The 16,637-nt window shown below is 37.8% G+C and overlaps 1 protein-coding gene across 2 annotated transcripts; it reads left to right on the top strand.

The window, feature by feature from the left end:
• The first annotated feature begins 1,192 nt into the window (after positions 1 to 1,192).
• On the top strand, positions 1,193 to 16,095 carry LOC140852017 (protein NETWORKED 1D-like). 2 transcript variants are annotated; one of them, XM_073244661.1, is made up of 6 exons: positions 1,193 to 1,628; positions 2,657 to 2,728; positions 3,146 to 3,318; positions 8,881 to 11,858; positions 12,106 to 14,085; positions 14,504 to 16,095. In XM_073244661.1, the coding sequence occupies exons 3-6, from the start codon at positions 3,216 to 3,218 to the stop codon at positions 15,656 to 15,658; spliced, it is 6,216 nt and encodes a 2,071-aa protein (XP_073100762.1). In that variant the 5' UTR covers positions 1,193 to 1,628; positions 2,657 to 2,728; positions 3,146 to 3,215; the 3' UTR covers positions 15,659 to 16,095. The 2 variants fall into 2 exon arrangements, with proteins under 2 accessions (XP_073100762.1, XP_073100763.1); XM_073244662.1 differs by having other exon boundaries at positions 1,263 to 1,628; positions 2,660 to 2,728.
• The last annotated feature ends 542 nt before the right edge of the window (positions 16,096 to 16,637 follow it).

The raw sequence follows: 16,637 nt of genomic DNA, 5'->3' as shown, positions 1-16,637 counted from the left end.
GAACTTATATTTAAATTTCGTTGATTGGTTTAATTTGCTTAATACTCATATGGGATTGGTCAAGAATTATCCACCCACTGCCTTTCTAAGAGAAATCAAAAAATAAAAGATTTATAGAACAACAACTTCTTCCATAGTTGCTTTCACGGCTATCTTGTACAGTGTTGATCTGTGTATGACTTTCTAAAGTAATTTTAGAAATATTTTACATATTTTTTATGATACATGTGGCACAATAAATATAATTTCTTATGCAACAATAAATGACTAATAATTAGTGTCAAGTACGTATACAATGTGATTATGTACAATTCATATTATGTTGGAACATCATTTTTGGTTCACCATGGTCCATTGGTGCTCCTCCACATTAATTATGTTTGAAGGTAAGAACCAGGTTAGGCAAGTAAAATGCAAGTCGAGTCAAATTCTGATAGAGTTAAATTTTTGTAACCCTAAAACTAACCTATTTATTTGATTAATTAAACTTTCACAAATGAAGTCTCTCATTTTATTAAATAGATAATCCCAACCTGACCACATACCCATTTATTTAATAGGTTAAATTCGATTAAATTGGTTAAGTATATTTTAATTGGTTAAATAGGTTTAAACCCATTAAATAAGCTAAGCAGAATAAATTAAATATGTTAAATAGATCTTAAAAAGATTAAAAAATTTAAACAAGTAATATGAGTAGGTTCATAAATATATCAAAATAGATTAAATAAGTCAAAGATTTATACCTGAATGCAACATTTTTAATAAATAAGTTTAGATGATTAATCTATTTATCAACCAAACATATTCATATCAAATCTGAACATGCTTGCTTACGCAGGTCGGTGGCATGTCTAAATTGATACCGTAATTATGCTGCCATGTGGACCATGGTTGGAGCAATATCAAAGTTACAACCGTTTTCTACTACCCAAATGCCTAGCTAAACACTTTTAGCCCAGCAATTGTTATTCAATCACCAACCATGTTTAAGGGCTACATTGTAAATCTAGTCCAAAGCATGATGTTTTCCCTCGGCCGCCCAAAGCACGAAACCTAACCAGATATTAAAAAAACAAAAAACAAACAGAATCTATTGGAATCAAATCCCAAGGCCATTTTAGTAAATCAAAAAGCAAACTTTCGGACATTTGACCCCTCCGCTAAGAGAGAACCGGAACTAAGGCAGGGAAGCACCCACCCGGAAAAAAACACCATGGAAAGAAGAATATGAAGAATTCCTCTCGGCCCAATCGGTGCATTTTAATTCCAAGCTTCTATTTCTAGTCGAAGCTTCGAGCTTGCCCCTTCCCCTCAAGCTCTGCCTCTCTGGAAGGCTTAGCTCCTCAAATTTAGCTGCAAACCCCACTAAATCTCTGCTAAATCTCAGATCTAAAGATTAAAGATTTCTCCTTTCCTTGTTTTTGTCGCCTGTCTTGCCTGTTCTTGTGTCCAGCCTTTGCTTTCACAGTACAAAAAGTTAGAAACAAACAACACACACACACGGAGGGGGGAGAGAGAGAGAGAGAGTATTTGGTGCCGAAATGGGATGAGATTGGATGAGAAAAGCAGCTGGGAATTGCTCATTCGCAGCTGCTTGTTAGAGGTGGCTTCGTTTATTGTGCGTGGTATGGTTTCCTCCTCATAAATGTCGGGATTTTATAGTTTCTTCCTTTTAAAGATCGGATTTGTTTTTCTTGCTATTTTGGGATTATTGGTCTTAAAGATCTTTGCTTCATCGAATTTGGTACCACTATTCGCAAATCAAATCGCGAGTTTATATCTTACTTCTTTCAAAGATTCGATTTTTTTTTTCCTGTTTCGATCGATACCCGGTAGTAAAAAGATTCGATCTTTTTTCTTTTAGTTCTTCTTGGTGTTTGATTCAGTTGAGTTTTGGGTCTGATCGGAAGTTAGGATTTCTGTTGTTCGCATCTCTCTTGCCTTTTCCACTGTATGGTCTTCTTTCACAAGATTGTTCTTCTTCCCTGCCCTCTGTATTCTGATCGTATTTTTCTTCGTTGTTTTAAAGCTTTGACTTTGCGGCTATCTATTGTTTTTTAAGATTCTGTGTTCAAAATTCGGCTGTATAACTGGATTTTTCTTAAATAAATGGAAAAGTCCGGGCTTCAGAAATACTTTGGTCTTGTACTCCGAGTGACTGATTTAGCTTTGCAACAGTCTTTGGGTTTAAAGGTTTTCTAGATTTCTGTTCATTCACAAGAAGGAATACCTTATTTTTGTTGTTATATTAATTGGATAAAGATTGAACTGCAAAAATAATCGAGAAGTTATTTTGGTCCTTCATTTATTTTTCCTGGTTATAAATTAGTTCTGCTTCCTAATTCTGGTTGGTCAAATCATTTCCATTGATTCTTTGGTTTTGGCCGTTGTCAATTAGGAGTTTCTAGCTATAAAAGAGAAGTTTTGGAGAGTTTTTCAGAGGAGGTTCACATCACTTAATTATTGTTGTTAATTGTTCAATCCCACAACCAATTTCTTTTCTTGATAAGTCCCATCGCTATCTGATATCTTCTCCCCTCCCCTTCCCTACTTTTTCATTGAAACCCAGTTGCAAAAAGCTATATTGTTGCATTTTAAATGATAGGATTGGATTTTTGTTGATGGTTTTGCTGATGTGATTCCTTTTCTCTAGAAGTAGCAGCTTGAAGTGTTTTCTGAATGGGAAACTGAAGATGCTGCCAATTCATTCCTGACTTCAAATTAGGTGATGAAATCTTTGTGTCTGTCTTCTGGTTTCTTTGTAACAATGCTTTCATGTTACTATATTTTTACCTTCTGCATCTTTTTTTATGTTTTTTTGATGTAACTAATTCTTCATAGGTGACTTTGGCCGCAATGTTTCAAGTAATTTATATTTTTTTCAGACTTGTGCTTTGTAGATAAGATATTATTTATTCTCTTTTTGGAAGCTAATATTTAGTTCTAGAATTTGTGAATCTATACTGTGATTACTATTTCTGACATGTTTGTATCGATGCAACTGCCTGCTTAAGACTTATATTCATCAGAGTGGGGAAACACAAATCATCATGTTATTGTTGATATGTTGAATTCTGTGGCTGTGAAGTCGGTGCCTTGATTCTGACTTGGCTCTTGGTTTGTCTTGGATCTATCACATAAGGTTTAATTGTTGCAAGGATCGAGCTCTCACAGGATCAGAACTGATAGTAGTGCTTTGCCTGCTTGGATTCATGGCAACACTGCTGCATGGTGAATCAAGACAGCTGTACTCATGGTGGTGGGGCAGTCATATCAGCCCAAAGAATTCCAAATGGCTTCAGGAAAATCTTACAGGTATTTATATTTCTTATTCATTATTGTCATGTTTGAGGGATGCAGCTATGGACCTGATAACCTGCCAAGTGTTTGGAGTTCTGTGTTACCTGTAAGAAAACTTGTGTAAGGTCAATTATTATGACCTGATTATTGGGTATAATATTCTTGTAGACCAGTCGCTGTCTTCTGCTGGATATAACCGTATCTATGTAACCCCAAACGTACTAATAATGATTTAGTGGAAGCCTTAACAGGCAGCTGAGAGTAATAAGCTTTACTTCTGTCTCATACATGCTAGCATCACTCTAATCTTAGATGTCTGTGAGTCGTATCCAAACTTCTGCTTCCTTAGTTGCTTTCTTTCTTTTCGTCTTCCTAACACATGAAACAATAGTTAATTATCGTTAGATATTATTTTGGCCAGCTAGGTATCATGCTAATTTAACAAACTACATACTCCTGTAACTCTTTTTATGTTTGCCTTTTCTATCATAAGTGTTACAGCAATGAAATCAAGATACTTCTTCTTGCATTAAATTCCTATCAATGATATTTACCTACTCAAATTTTTTGTTTATATGATTATTGAAGTCTTTGTTGTCTAAGAAGGTGACAAGCGAACTATACTGCGAGTAAGCACTGATTGAAGCTTGAGTTGTGAAGATTAATGGATCCTAATGAACCTATTTGATATCATAGCCTGGATACTGAAGTTCTTGTGATACAACTGATGAGAATGTCATGGTGAACTTTTTGTTAAAGTGGATCATACTTGTACCAAGAATATTTTATCAAATTTCATCGTGTATCTGAGATGATAAGTCATAATACAAGTCATGGTTATATAAAAGGGAAAATTGATTGTTCACTGTTTGCTAAAGACAATAAACTCTTCACAAGTTAGACAAAGTGACCACTGGATGAAACGTACATATCAGTTTACCAAATCACTAAAGAATAGTATCCTCCAGCAAAATGACTCTTAAAAGTAATTGTAGTTGCATAGAAAGCTTTCTGAAGATAAGGGAAACCCCCTCCCCCATACCATATTACTTATTCACAAGGAATGGGGAATCATAGATATGTTTTGGGGCAGGAGTGGGGTGGGAGATGGACCATTAGATCTTATATATAAATATCACATTACTTATTCACAAGGAATGGAGAATCATATATTTGTTGCCTCTGCTGGCTAGCATTTGATGTGATGTGCACATTGTGTCTTGTCTGCTTAACACTTAGCATGCACTGACACAATGTGCACATTGTGTCTTGTCTGGTTAACACTTAGCACGCACTGACACAATAAGATATGCAAGTTTGTCAAAAAAAAAAAAAGATTTACAACCTATGAAATGAGATATATTACTTTATTCATCTTTTTTCTCCTAATTTAGACCAATTTAAACTATTTTATTATAATGTATAGGCCAAGGGTCGCAGTTTCGATATCGGACCCTCTATTGGTACCATCTTATTGCAATGTTGGTATACGGTACCATACGATACGGTATGACATATATCGGTATGGTATGGTACATACTGTATCGGACGGTATGGGGTGGTACGGCAAACACTACTATAAGCATTTATCAAACACACTTTGCTTTGACCTCTATATGTTTAGCATTATGTGCACATCATAGTTTCCTGGGGTTTGTGGTCCAAACTAACATTGTACAAAGGTATTAAGACTTTCATGGTAAAAACTGAAAGGACATATTCATTTCTCATTTGAAAATTGAAGAAAGTGGGTGCATCATGACCTATAAGTTCATAGGCCCTAGAAGACCTGGGTCTATGGTGCATAGAGTTTCTTTGAATTCCATAATGCTATTTAAATTTAAAGCAAATAAAATATGATTTTATCGATTGCTTTTTCAAGAAAACCCATGTTCATGGCTATGATGATTGGAGCCTGTTTCAGGGATTAGCTCTTAAAATCTTTATTCATCTGATAAACTGGTAATTGGAACCATAAAAACCAAAACAAAATGAGAAACAAAAACTTTCAATTTAATGTAGGCTAATGAACTTTTATCATTATTGCTTCCAATTCATTAATTAAGTCTTCAAATTCTCAGAAAAAATCAGAAAAAAGGGATTATCAAAACTGCAGATAATCTTTAAAAAACACAAGGTTATATGGGACAGCAAGTGCGGGTTCAGAAAGGAGAAAACATAAAGTGCAAGCTTGTATTTTTGCATTTAGGCCTGTATCTTATATTCTAAAATTGGTATAGAGTGCAAATTAAGTTATGTCTTACAGCCGTTGCCCAGTAATATGGGCCCTGTGGTGGTATCCAAACAGCAAGAAAAAGAATAGAAAGTAACAAGTATAAGAGAGGACAGAATGGGAGTAAAAGAGGAGAGAAAGGAGATGCAAAAGAGAGGTGAGAAAGATTCTGTATGACCTACTTACATCTGTGCAGCATCAGCTCCTATTAAAATGGGGGTGGTCACTAATTATTAGGGCGAAAAAGACCATATTAGCCCTAATGAGTGACCGGCCGTATAGATATAAGGTTGAGCTTATATGGGCTTAAATAAAGGTCCAATAACAAGAACATAGAGCCTCAAATTCCCAGCAAGACATGATTACGGCAGATTAGGAAAAATGCATGGAGGAAAATCAGTTCTTTTGTGCATATTAATGTTTGGGCATCCAATGCTTCATCTTTAGATGGATTTAAATACATGGAGGAAACATAGTTCGATGCTGCTTAGCAAGTTCACATGACCCATTCACTGTTTTTGACATTTCTAGATAATTAGGTTAATATGATGCAGAAAATAGGAAATGATGGATGTCCTGAATGACAATGCCATCTAACCAAAGACTTTATGACTCAATGGAGTTAGAGGAACCACCATGAGGATCAAGAATATATAGGTCTCCTTTCTCACACCTCCACCTATTTTCCTCTTTGCATGGGGATCCTAAAATTCACAATGAGCAGGATAAAATGTAATAGCACAATTCACACTGACAGACAATAAGTTGCATGGAAATTTAGGAACATATGAGACTGAAGACAATGACAAGGAGGGTGAAGCTTGGATCTCTCCTTGTCCAGAAATAGGAGATAAGTTATCATCAGCCAATGTAACATGTTTGAAGAGGATAAATAACTAGGAGAAGAAAATAATTAAGGGAACCAATCACATGGTCAGAAGCCCTTGAATCAAAATCTAGGGGTGTGAGCAATAAGATGCATGGTGAGCAAATAGAATCCCTGACTGAGAAACAGTGGCTTTAGATGGAGACTTCTGCAAAAGCAGTTGATTATACTCTTCCGGAGAATTAGAAATCATATTACATGATGTAGAAAGCTTGGATGAAGCAGGTGATTAATGCCTGATTCATACTTTAACCCAAGCCAGCCTTCCGATGACATCCCACTTGCGTTGCACAATGTGATTAGTGCATCCATACTTGGTACATTTAATTGTGCTATTACCACCTCCCCTGTACAGCCACTGCGATCTCTTCCACTATCTCTGTGAACTCGTATATCTCTGCTAATAGAGATACATGCAGATTTTTCACCCATATACTGAGTAGGAGATGAGATAGATACCTGCTGAAGATGAGCATGCACAATGTTCGAAGAAGGAAGCTCACTACTCATGAATTGACCCTTTAGTTGATCATAATCTGAATTAAACCTAGATAGAAATTTAGCATCTCTAAAATCCTTGCTTTGCTTTCTTTGTTTTTCAATATCATTTATGAGAGGTTGGTACACATTTAACTCCTCCCAAATTCCTCTCAATCGACTATAGTATTCACTAAATGATTCATTTCCTTGCTGAAGGTGAAAAATCTGTTCATATTTTTCTTAAATTCGAGAGGGATTCTTTTCTGAAGAATTCATTTCTTTTGTAGTTTCTCAGAGTTACTTTGCTGTGCCATAGAACATTAAATTATTAGTAACACTAGGCTCCATACTATTCCATGACAAAGTCATAACTTGTGAATTTTCTCTCTGCCATTCTTTCTTCTACCATTACTTGATGGAGTATTTTCAATGAGATAATCATGTTTTCATTTTGCCTTCCAGAAAACTTCTACAGCTTTGGCCCATTGTAGTATTTCTTAGCTCCAGATAGCTTGATTCATGCACAAAATATATCACAAATGGAAATTCCTGCATTAGCATCACTATCTCCTCCCACCATAATCCATTAACAGTAAATGGAATCAATATGCAGCATGGAGTATTAATCACCAATTTAAGACAACTAAGGATCACAAGCACACTCGGGACAAGGAGATAATATGCAGATTCCTACAAATCATCAATCAAATAAGAACATGTTGGTTTCTGCATTACAGGACAGCAAACACCGAATTTACTGATTTCAGAAAGGATAAAGATATTTTACCATGATCTGGTTGTCCTGGTATTAATTCTTGATTGGACGATTACTCTTTCATGAAAAATCAATGCCTATTTGAACATAACCAGCATCCAACAGCCTCTTTCCTGGCATCACAAGCTTCATATAATGAAGAGGGCTGCAATCGATAGACAGCATACATGGGATTCACATCCCATGCACCCAGAGGAAATCACAGTAGCACAATCAAAGTCTTTCCTCATTTGTGATGTATCTATCACAAGTCCTGGAACCATGTGACAGGAACAGAACAGTCCTAAGTTGGCTCTGACACCATCTCAGTAACCAAACAGTGAAAAAAGAAATAGAAAATAAAAAGAATAAGAGAGGAATAGAGGAGAAGTTGGGAGAGAGGAGAGAAAGAAGATGCAGAAGAGAGGTGAGAAAGATTCCGTGCAGATTGCTTACGTCTGTGCGGCATTAACTCCCATCAGAACAAGGGGGCGGTCACAAATTAGAGCAAGAAAAGACTATACTGGCCCTAATAAGTGGTCCGTAAGATTTGCCATACTGGTCGATACCAATACGTACGAACCGCACCATGCTATACGGGTATCGAACCTATATATGGTACGTGGACGTACCAACACTCAGTACGCCGAACCACCAGATATTGTACCAGGCGTACTGACATTGTAATAAATGGTGTCGGTACGGTGTTCCGTATAGAGAGAACAAAATTTGGTGGCCAGCCATAAACAATGCAAGGTTTAACTGCATTCTACTCATCTGAGGTGAACCTGATTGTTAGACACCTTATTCTTGAGGGTGTGCAGGTTTAGAGTTGCAACATGCCTAGGCCACCACATACTTGAGAATGAAAAGACATGATCAAGCACCCTAGGTGAATCCTACTGATGAAGAAGCCATGGCATCATTTTTTACAAGAACTAGGAGTCATCTATACCACATCATGGAGAGGAATCCATCACAGCAGAATAATTTGCAAAAGATGGTGCACATTAGGACAGATGTTATTACTGACGTGTTTGTAGTCAATTAAAACTTTTGGCATTAGTTTCCGTGATCTTTATTTTCTTAATAATTTTTAATATAATAAACTTAATTTATGCAATCATTTTTGTGTGGTACAAGAACTTTTCTTTTGGTTGGTCTGCTGTTAAGAGATACTTTTATGAATCTCATTGCACTGAAAACTTGAGCTTCCCTGCACAGATGTGGACATGAAGGTCAAGGCAATGATCAAACTCATAGAAGAGGATGCCGATTCTTTTGCAAAGAAAGCAGAGATGTACTACAAGAAACGGCCCGAGCTTATGAAACTGGTGGAGGAGTTCTACCGAGCATACCGTGCTTTAGCTGAAAGATATGATCATGCAACTGGGGCACTCCGCCAGGCTCACCGAACAATGGCAGAAGCATTCCCCAACCAAGTCCCATTAGTGTTGCCTGATGAGTCACCCACTGGTTCATCTGGCATGGAGGTGGAGCCTCAAACTCCTGAAATGCCTGCACCCATTCGAGCATCATTTGACCCAGATGAGTTACAGAAGGATGCACTGGGTGTATCATCACATTTTCATGCCATTAAAAGAAATGGGGCACTTTCTGGAGAAAGTGATGCATCATCAAGCAAAAAAGGTTTGAAGCAGTTGAACGAGATGTTTGCAACCGGGGAAGGTGCAGCCCATACAAATTTAACTGAAGGAAGAGTAGGAAAAGGCTTGAACTTCGAGGAAGAAGTAGGAAAAGTTTATGAGCCTAAATCACATAGTGAATCAAGAGATCTTGAAAAACAAGAAATTGTGGAGAAAGAGGATTCAAGTGAGGAGATGAAGAATCTGCATGAAGAAATATCATGTTTATCAACAGAGATCCAAAATCTGAGAAACCAAATGACATCAGAATCTGAGCGTGCTAATAAAGCTCAAAATGAAATTGAAAGTTTAAAGAACAGTCTCTCTAAATTAAACTCTGAGAAGAATGCCACTCTTCTTCAATACCAGTTGTCTCTTGAAAGAATATCAAGTCTGGAAAATGAAATCTCCAATGGACAAAATGAATTTAAAAAGCTTGGTGATGAGATGATGAGGGAAGTCATGAAGCTAAGGGGTGCTGAAGAACTTAACCAATCTCTGCGGTTGGAGCTGGACATGTCAGAACGGAAAGAGAAGCTGCAGCAGCAAGAGCTTAATCAAAAGCAAGATGAGTTAGAAAAAATTATCATTTCCTTAGAAGATGTACAAAAGCGATGCGCGGAGGCTGAAATGGCTCTGCAGTCCAGGGAGAAACTGTACTCCCAATGTCAGGAGGAGGTGAAGCTTTTGGGCTTGGAGATTCAAAAGATGATTGAGAAGTTGGAGGACATGGAATATAGCAATGTAGGTTTAGAGGAAGAAGTTCACAGGCTTAAGGAGGACAATGACAGTCTAAATGAACAAAATTTCTCTTCTGCGATCAAGATAAAAAATCTTCAAGATGAAATCATTACCTTGAAGGACACAAAGAGGACACTTGAGATGGCTCTTCAGTCCATGGAGAAACTACACTCCCAATCTCAGGACAAGGTGAAGGTTTTGGGCTTGGAGATTCAAAAGGGAATTGAGAAGTTGAAGGACGTGGAACAGACTAATGCGGGTTTAGAGGAGGAAGTACGCAAGCTTAAGGAGGAAATCGATAGCCTAAATGAACAGAATATCTCTTCTGCAGCTAAGATAAAAGATCTGCAAGATGAAATCATTTTCTTGAATGAAGCAAAGAGGACAATTGATCATGAAGTGGATGTCCATGTAGAAGAAAAGAAATTTCTTCGGCAAGAACTTTGCCACCTGGAAGAAGATAGAAGCAATCTACTGCAGAGGAACCAAGGACTTATGGAGCAAATAAAAGCTGTCAGTGTTAATGCAGAGTCCCTTCAGGAATTGGTATGCAAGCTTAAGAAGGAAATCGATGGCCTAAACGAACAGAATCTCTCTTCTGCGGCTAAGGTAAAAGATCTTCAAGATGAAATCATTTTCTTGAATGAAACAAAGAGGACACTTGATCATGAAGTGAGTCTCCATGTAGAAGAAAAGAAAGTTCTTCACCAAGAACTTTGCCACCTAGAAGAATATAGAAGTGATCTACTGCAGAGGAACCAAGTACTTATGGAGCAAATAAAAGCTGTCGGTGTTAATGCGGAGTCCATTCAGGAATTGGCACGCAAGCTTAAGGAGGAAAATGATAGCCAAAATCAACAAATTCTCTCTTCTGCAGCTAAGGTAAAAGATCTGCAAGATGAAATCATTTTCTTGAATGAAACAAAGAGGGCACTTGATCATGAAGTGAGTCTCCATGTAGAAGAAAAGAAAGTTCTTCAGCAAGAACTTTGCCACCTAGAAGAATATGGAAGTGATCTACTGCAGAGGAACCAAGTACTTATGGAGCAAATAAAAGCTGTCAGTGTTAATGCAGAGTCCTCTCAGGAATTGGCACGCAAGCTTAAGGAGGAAAATGATAGCCTAAATGAACAGATTCTCTCTTCTGCAGCTAAGGTAAAAGATTTGCAAGATGAAATCATATTCTTGAATGAAACAAAGAGGACACTTGATCATGAAGTAAGTCTCCATGTAGAAGAAAAGAAAGTTCTTCAGCAAGAACTATGCCACCTAGAACAAGATAGAAGTGATTTGGAGCAGAGGAATCAACTACTTATGGAGCAAATGAAGGCTTGCAGTGTTAATGCAGAGTCCCTTGAGGAATTGGTAAAGGAGTTGCAGAATGGAAACAGGGAGCTGAAAGAGATCTGCATGAAACATGAGGTTGAAAAGGAACTTATTTTGGAGAAGCTAAAAAACATGGATCAACTTTTGGAGAAGAATGTATTCTTAGAAAATTCTGTTTCAGATGCAAATGTTGAGTTAGAACTGTTGAGACAGAACGTTGGAGCACTAGAAGCTTCAAAGGAATCTCTTAGCAGTGAGATTTCCACACTTGCTGCTGATAAGGCTTTGCTTGTTTCTCAGGTAGAGATCCATGCTAAGAGTGCAGAGAAGATTTCAGAGAAAAATACCTTCTTGGAGAACACCTTGTCTGATGTGAATGCTGAGCTCGAATGTCTTAGAACAAAGTTGAAGGAATCTGAAGAATCTTGCCAGTCTCTCAATGATCAGAATTCTAGTCTTCTTGCTGAAAAACATACTTTTGCCAAGCAGGTAAATGTTTCAAGATCTTCCTCTTTCTTGCTCTAGATTTAGATTGTTTTATTTGAATTTCTTGAGTAATTAATCATTTTGATATCATGTCTAATTTCTGTATGTTTGTATAATCTTCTTCAAAGTATTAGCTTTTTGGACAATGATTTTTAATGTTTGTCGTCCTATGTTACTTAATCATCTTTTTACTCTTTTTTTGTATGAAAGACTCTCAAAATAAGTCCTGATTTCCAAGTTTGATTGCCAGGTGAAAAGCGTTACAGAGAGTCTGGAATATCTGGAGCTTAGGTATGCGGCTCTAGAAGACAAGCACTCGAGTTTGTTAAGGGAGAAGGATCTTACACTCACTCAAGTCAAGGAGTTGCAAGATCTATTGAAACTAGAGAAACAAGAACATGAAACTTCTATCCAGTCATACAAGGGCCAAGTGGTCACTCTAGAAAACCAGATCCATTGCCTGCAAGAAGAAAGCCATCTTATGGAGGAGGAGCTGGAACTAGAAGAGCTAAAGAATATGAATGCCTTGCTTGACATTTTCATCTTGCAAAGAAGTTTGTGTGATATGACAGAAGGAAACTTGATTCTCTCCAAAGAATGTCAAAAGCATCTAGAGACATCTTTGTCTGCAGAAGGGCAAGTTTCACAACTCGAGAAGGAAAATCTAGTCCAGAGAGGAGAGATAATGTTGCTGACAGAGCATAATGAGAAGCTAAAAGAAGGCATATATCATGTGGTGAAAACACTTAATACCAACAATGTTGGATCTGTAGATAGAATCAATGGTGAAGTTTCGTTGCAGAATATGATGGTTGACATTAAAAGATTGCTAAATTGTATTTCAGATGCAGAGGATGAAAACCGGCATCTCCATATTCAGATATCAGTTCTTGTCACCCTTCTAAAGCAAATAGGAATGGATTTGGCTGATATGAGATGGGAAAAATGTGTCATGGAGCAGGAACTTCATGTCAAAACAGCAGAATTATTAACTTTGCAAAATAAGAAGCATGAACTCTTGGAGATGAATGAAGAATTGAGGCAAGTCTTAATGGCAAGCAACCAAAGGGAGGAAGTACTGAAAACTGAGATGGATATTCTTCATGGACAGCTATCAGTTCTGCAAGCATCTCATCAGATGTTGCAAACTGAAATTTGTGAGCATGTTGAAGAAAATCAGTCTCTATTGAAGGAACTTGACCGCTTGACGGAGAAGCACAATGAACTGGTGGATGAAAACAGTGTTGTTCTTGCAGAGGCCATGACACTGGAGCATCTCTATTTCTTCTTCAGGAGCCTTAATGCTGAGAGGATGTTGGAGTTGAGGTTGTTGAGTGATGATCTGGATTGTCTTCATTTGGTCAAAAATGACCTTGATTATCAGATCAAAGAACTGAATCAAAAAACAGGAGTATTACTGGCAGAAAACATGCACCTTAAGGAATCCATCACTTATTTGGAAGAGTTGAGAAGTCGTTTACTGATTTTAGAGTTTGACCTAAACACAGCGACAGGTCTTTGTGAAGAATTGCATCTTCAAATTGAATCGATGAACAAGCTGTTGACACAAAAAGACAGGGAACTTTCAGAAGCAAATCAGAAAATTCTGTCCACACAAGAAAAGAACAAAGAATTATGTACAGTTCTTGAGGCTCTTCAGCTGGATATTGTTATGGCTAAGATGGTAAAAGAAGAGCTAGAGAAAAAGATCTCACTTCTATCAGAAGGTAATGCCTTTAGGGACAAGGAGACTGCATGCCTTACTGAAGCAAATGAGATGATGCAAGGGGAGATAAATAGACTGCATGAAGAGGCTGAAGTGCTTATAAGAAGGGATGAGCATCTGACTTCTGAACTACAGAAAGAAATAGATGAAGTCAAGCACTGCGAAGGAGAAATTGCAGAATTATTAAGAGATGCTCAAACCTCTGCAGTTAATGCAGCACTGTATGAAGAAAAGGTATTTGAGCTGATTGTAGAAGGTGAGAGTTTTGATATTAGCGCCTTTGTGCAAAAAGAGATGCTCAATGAGGTAATCACTTTAGGAAATGCATATATTGGTGAGCTGAAGGAAAAACTTCTTGTCCTGGAGGGAGAAACTAGAGGATTAAAATCTGATTTGAATGCGTATTTGCCTCTTTTAATGTCTTTATTGGACAGTGTCACCTCTCTAGAAGAACATACCCTTTCACTGTCAAATCTTTATGCACCAAAGGATCACAAAGAACAGGTATTTGTTTCTCTATCATTGATGATAATCATCAAAGTCTTACTGAACGTTACTTTCATCTCTGTGTAGTGTTATATCAACTTTTTTATTTTTTAACATTTTACAATTGTTGCTTCAAGGATGAATGGACTCCCTGCAATAAATTCGTTACAGAGCATCAAACATCAAAATAACTTGCAAAATCTACTATATAATGGAAGTGCTTGAGTTGCCTGCAAATATGATTTTATTCATTTGTTATTTCATACTAAATGTACATTTTTTCTGATTCCCTGAATATTGGAAATTGTCTTAGTTTCTCACTGAGACCTAAGTCAGGACCTCGTGGCTGACTGGGTGAGACACAGATTGGGCACATTAATGAACATGAAATGACTGAAGCTTTATTTTTTAACACATTCAGCATGTCTTTTTGCAGGATATGACTTTGATGTTTCATCAGCATGATGAGAGCAGTCAACTGAGTGAAGGCCATGGTGCTGTGGTGCCTGCTGGAGTCCTAGTGATGCAGAAGTTGATTGCCAAAGTTGAAGCACTTAAACAGGTGATTATATATACTGGGAGTCTCTTAGAACAGGAAAAGTTTGCTTTCATTGCTAACCTAGAGGCTACAAGGAAAGAAATTGAAGAGTTAAAAGCAACTGCAATGGAAGGGAAGGTACAAGAGGGTTCGATCAGACAACTGAATGAGGATGAAGACACTGATGATGCTGAGTCTTCCAAGGTGAAGTATGAGCAGAGAATGAAAGATATTCAGCTTGACCAGGTTTCAAGTTCTTCACAACATGGGAATGGTGTTGGCTCATATGGTCTGAGTAAAATTGAAGATGCTGAAATCAATGATCAAATGCTTCAGTTATGGGAAACTGCTGAAAGAGACTGCAATCATGGGACATGGAAAGCATCATCAGTAGCTACGGAGTATGATATACAGGCTGTGGAGGACGACAAGGGTAAATGCCCTTCTTCTGAACTAGGGACTGAGAAAGAGTTGGGCATTGACAAGCTAGAGATACCCAAGAGAGTGTCTGAATCCCAACAAGAATGGAACAAGAGGGTCCTCGAAAGGCTGGCTTCTGATTCCCAGAGGCTGTCAGCCCTTCAGACAAGTGTGGAGGAGTTGAAGGGGAAGATGGAAAGCTCTCAAAAAGGGAAGCAAACTATGAATTCTGAATACGATACAATCAGCGCACAATTGAAAAAGGCTGAGAGCGACCTATCAGAGCTGATTGATATCACTGGCAAGTTGATGAAGAAGGCCAAAGACTATTCTGTTCCTTCCAATGATATAGCTATTGAAACTGAAGAACTGGGAAACATGGGAAGAAGGAAAATCTCAGAAGAGGCATGGAAGGGATCAGAAAAGATTGGAAGATTGGAGTTGGAACTGCAAAAGATCCAGTATATCTTGCTGAAACTTGAAGAAGAGCATGAGAACAGCCGAAGTAAAGTTGCAGACAGAAAAGCCAGAGTCCTTCTGAGGGATTATTTCTATGGAAGAAGAGACAACCCTAGACAGAAAAAGAAAAGCCCATTCTGTGGGTGCTTGAGGCTTAAAACCAAGGGTGACTAGTAATATCCTCTTCTTTGAATCATTTGAGGAAGTTCTTGTTTTTCACAGCAAAATCTGCTATCTTGACATGTAGCGTTCTTTCTCGGGAAAGAGGTACGAGCTCTTGAGCACCTGATTTTCACTACAGTTTTACTCTGTAGGCTGTTGTGAGAATTTTTCTTGGTTAAGTCCGCTGCATTCTGAATTGCTTAGCTTAAGAGGAAGTGTATATTTTAGGCCTAGTTTAAGTCAGTTGAGCTTCTTGGAGAACTTTACCCTTTTTTTGCTCTTGATCTCTTTTATTTCATACATTTGCACAAGTTATCATCTGAACACCCGTTATTATGGTTTAGTATGATGTTCTAAAAGTGAATGTTGCAGCTATATGCTGACAACTGACAGAGCCTTGAGATCATGAATTTCAAACTAGTTCTCTGCTCTACCATGAGCAAGCTTAATTAGTGTTTGGTTAACAGCTGGAGGTAAATTTCTTGTTCGTCGTTTTATGAAGCTTTCCTGATTTAGAGTCTGTTCAATGGAACTCATTTTGGATTGGTCTTGATGACTGTATTGTTATCAGATAAGATGCACGTGTATTTCTTCTGAGCCACCCTAGGGTAGCTATATCAAGGTTTTAAGCCATGGTACATGGACTTGGGTTCCTGTGGCTAATCTGGCTGTGTCTAAGCGCCAGATTCTTTTTGGGATTTAAGAATTTTTTGTTATGAAATGGTGCCAACTTGTTCAGTCAAGCTGGTTAAGTTCCTGGTTGTTGCATACCGCTGACTTAGGTTCAAATTCGGCCCTTACCCCAAGGCCAGCCAGGCTTCATCCTGTCCTAGTTCTCACAAAACAAATTGGATTTACTTGTTATGGAGCTGCATCTGAGTATCATACCAATGCCTTTGATAAGGTGTTGGTGGTGCAAGTACTACAGGCTAAATTGCAGAATCTACTAGGTAACATAGGTTTCTAGTGCTGGCCAGTGTGGGCCCACTGC

This window comes from Elaeis guineensis, chromosome 10 (assembly GCF_000442705.2).
Source record: "Elaeis guineensis isolate ETL-2024a chromosome 10, EG11, whole genome shotgun sequence".
Lineage (NCBI taxonomy): Eukaryota > Viridiplantae > Streptophyta > Magnoliopsida > Arecales > Arecaceae > Elaeis > Elaeis guineensis.
The sequence above is the reverse complement of the archived record's forward strand: the minus strand, read 5'-3'. Positions and strand labels throughout refer to the sequence as shown.